General features: G+C 37.9%; 1 protein-coding gene across 1 annotated transcript in view; it reads left to right on the top strand.

Annotated features, from left to right (window-relative positions):
• Positions 1-88: 88 nt before the first annotated feature.
• wdr75 (WD repeat domain 75) overlaps positions 89-3,604 on the top strand; it is a gene marked incomplete in the record, with an annotated part of 16,503 nt that continues 12,987 nt past the window's right edge. The window contains 4 exon segments of the mRNA XM_035676566.1: positions 89-227; positions 1,370-1,499; positions 2,377-2,442; positions 2,897-2,996. Coding sequence (XP_035532459.1) covers positions 142-227; positions 1,370-1,499; positions 2,377-2,442; positions 2,897-2,996 — 382 coding nt within the window.

The raw sequence follows: 3,604 nt of genomic DNA, 5'->3' as shown, positions 1-3,604 counted from the left end.
TCTCTATCTGTCTCTCTCTCTGTCTCAGTGTCAGTGTGTCTCCAGTCCAGCAGGGGGCAGTAACAGTGTGTCTCCAGTCCAGCAGGGGGCAGTACGCTGCTGTAACCCCGCCGCAGAGGTTAAAGGTCCCCGCAGTGAAACATGGTTGAGCACGGAGCTATCCGCGTGGTTCACCGAGGAGGCAGTAAAATAACCAGCAGACAGCCTGAAATCAGCAGCGACTGCAGGTGAGAGAGCCTCTGTTCAATCCGCAACGTTTCAGAGTTTCACATAAACAAGTTCCCGCGGTTTTTCCTCCGAAGGCTCGTGTCGTCGGAGCTAGCCGTTAGCATTAGCGACACAAGCTGCTAACGCACGTGTTTTATATTTCTGTTTGTTTACAAATAAATAACGTTAAATCTGATTAAATCTGCACTGTACTTACACACCGTTAATCATTCTCTGTCCAGCTCTTCGTGAATCTGCTCATTATTTAAGTTTATTTATTGATTCATTCATAAAATGCTGTTTTAAAGAAGCTACCCGCTAATATTACTTTTAAACTTTTAAACTTTTAAAGATATAAACATGTATTTGTAAACGCTTCCACATTTTATAAACCTGCAACAGAAAAAATAACAAACTATCAACTTATATAAACTTATTAATATTTGCCCACTCAGATTAATCTCCTGTATTTTATGTTTCCTTATTTATTTTCTCTATAAAATAATTTTATCTGAAAGCTTGAACTTTGATCTTTTTGAGTGAAATAAATGTTTTGAAAACTTCATTAAGAACAACTTTTTACTAAAGTTAAGTTGAGTTTCTTACTAATGTTTTACTAAAGTTAAGTTTTAAAGAGCACCACAAAGTGCCTTTTTAAGATTTGCATTATTATTATTTTATTGATCAGCTGGCTTTATATTCATGACTGGATCTCCAAACCCCAGCACACCCTGACTGGATCGCTCATACTTATTAAAGTAGTTATATTGTTCATTCATAAAATGCTGTTTTAAAGAAGCTACCATCTAATATTACTCTTACTTTTAAACTTTTAAAAGATATGAACATGTATTTGCAAACGCTTCCACATTTTAAAAACCTGCAACAGAAAAAATAACAAACTATCAACTTATGTAAACTTATTAATATTTGCCCACTCAGATTAATCTCTTGTATTTTATGTTTCCTTATTTCTCTTTTCTTTTCCTCTATAAAATAACTTTATCTCAAAGCTTGAACTTCTTGTAAACAACAACGTATGATGAACAGTCTTTCCATAAAGTTACCAAACAACAACAAGCGAGTATGACCAGGACAGCGATAATAGAAAGTGTGAGTTGTTGTGTGAAAGATAAAGAACATGACGTTTGTGTTGCTGCAGGTTCCTGCTGTGCGCCTCGGGAGAGTGTGTGAAGGTGTTCAGCGCCTCCACAGAGGAGTGTATCCACGACCTGCGCGGACACACAGAGCTGGTGACAGGTGTGCTGCTCAGACCCTCCAACCACCTGCAGGTACAGTCACCCACCACCCCGTCCGTTAACGGGGATGAATAATGCACTAATGGATACATAACATGTGGTGTTTTCATTTCTAACAGCCAGGGTCTTCTCCTGAGTCTTTCTAAACATATATTATCTTTAATAAAATCTAAAGTTTTTATATCTGCATATGTATTTTTTCCTCTCCTCTGTTCCTGTTGTGCTGTGTGTCATTGTAACGGAATTTCATTTTGATGCAAATCCAAATGACAAATAAAGTCTAAAGCAGCGACACTACAAGTCTTTAAAATGTTAAAGCACAATGAATCTCAGTTATATTAAAACTGTAATATGGCCACATGCAACATCCAAATCTCAAGAAGATACGATCAGAATAATTGATATTGATAATATTTCTGGTGAAAGTCTAATTGACTCATTGATTCATTACTAACACTTTGTATGGATTCATCAGTGGAGAGAGATTATTGATGAATTGATTTTGGAGTGAAATAAATGTTTTGAAAACCTTATGAATGGTTTCATTTAGAACAACTTTTTACTAATGTTTTACCAAAGTTAAGTTTTTAAGAGCACCACAAAGTGCCTTTTTAAGATTTGTATTATTATTTTATTGATCGGCTGGCTTTATATTCATGACTGCATCTCCAAACCCCAGCACACCCTGACTGGATCGATTGTAGAGGTTGATTTTCTTTTTAATAACTAATTTTAAATGCATTAAAACATATTTTAAGTGCACTTCTTGTAGCATTATTACTGGTGTTGTGCTTCTTAGATGCTCCCTGCTTTAATACTGAAATAGAATATAGGTGGTTGCTGTTTATAAGGATTTTATTGTTTTTAATTTCTCCTGCGGTGATTCATCCCTCACCTGTTTTTGTTGCAGGTCTACTCTTGCTCAGCAGATGGCACTGTCAGACTTTGGGACTTCACAGACGGCATCCTCATCAAAGTACGGCTTGGTTCTTAAACGCTTTTCCCTCCAGTCTCAGTGCGTCTCATCCCAATCTGTGTCCACTTCAGCTCTGTTTGTACACTCGTGTTGGGTTTTCTCCATATGAAAGGCCACAGCCAGTTAGTGTGGAGTAGAAATTGACATCCTACCTTTTTAAACATTATTTTCCACACACTAAAGTTAACTCTGCGCACGTCAACCGATTCCATCTATTTTATAGCACATGTTGATTGTTTTTTTTGGATATAGCTACATAATTAACACCAGAATGAGCAGGGTGTTCATGGAGTCTCTGTCACAGTTTACCTGCACATTTATCATCGCCTCATCATGAGTGTGACTGCATACGTAGAGGCACAGCAGTGAAGGACTCCTGGGTCGAGATCAGTTAGTGTTGTTGTTCCCTCTGATTTCTGGCAGCCATGTCTGACAGCTGTGTGATCTCTTCCAGACATACGTCATCGGATACCCAATTTATTCCATCTACGCATCTGCAAACCATGAAGGAGTCATCTTTCTCGTTACTCCCGCGCAGAGCGACAAAAGATCTGGTAGGTTTGACATCTTTCATCGCTGTGATTATTGCTTTAGTTTGATGCTCAGCATCTACTAGACACCACGTCAGCGGGCAATTTTAATGATTCCTGTCTAAACCTTTTGGCAGTTAATGTCACACACTTACTCATTCAGCTATATGAGACCAAAAAAAGAGGAGCGTAATCAATAATAATGCTGAAATGGTGCCAAACAAGCTGCAGATGCACTATCACTTCTTACAACAGCCTATTATTCAAATGAAGGCAGCAACACATTCAAATATCAGAATAAATATCACCCAAACTCACCAAACTAAGAGCTTTTTACACGTGTTAAAACCTCCATGTTTATGTTTTTGAACTTATTTAAAAGGCAGAAAAGTGTTTTTTTTGCCAATCCAGGTGAAAAGTGTTAAAATCTGTGTGTTGGTTCAGTCCATTAATTTCAGTGTCTGCAACTCAGATCAGTCTGACAGGATGCCGTCTGTTACAGTGTCTCTTTGTAATACTTCCACTAGGAGTCGCCAGTTACAGAAAAAGTTAACTCTCTTTCGTGGGGGCTTTTAACATTTGTGAAGTAGAAAGTGGGTAAGGGGTCAGAATGTGTAATAGGCTCATGTTTG

Source organism: Morone saxatilis, unplaced genomic scaffold (assembly GCF_004916995.1).
Source record: "Morone saxatilis isolate NCDOM2014 unplaced genomic scaffold, NCSU_SB_2.0 Contig5, whole genome shotgun sequence".
NCBI lineage: Eukaryota > Metazoa > Chordata > Actinopteri > Moronidae > Morone > Morone saxatilis.
The sequence above is the reverse complement of the archived record's forward strand: the minus strand, read 5'-3'. Positions and strand labels throughout refer to the sequence as shown.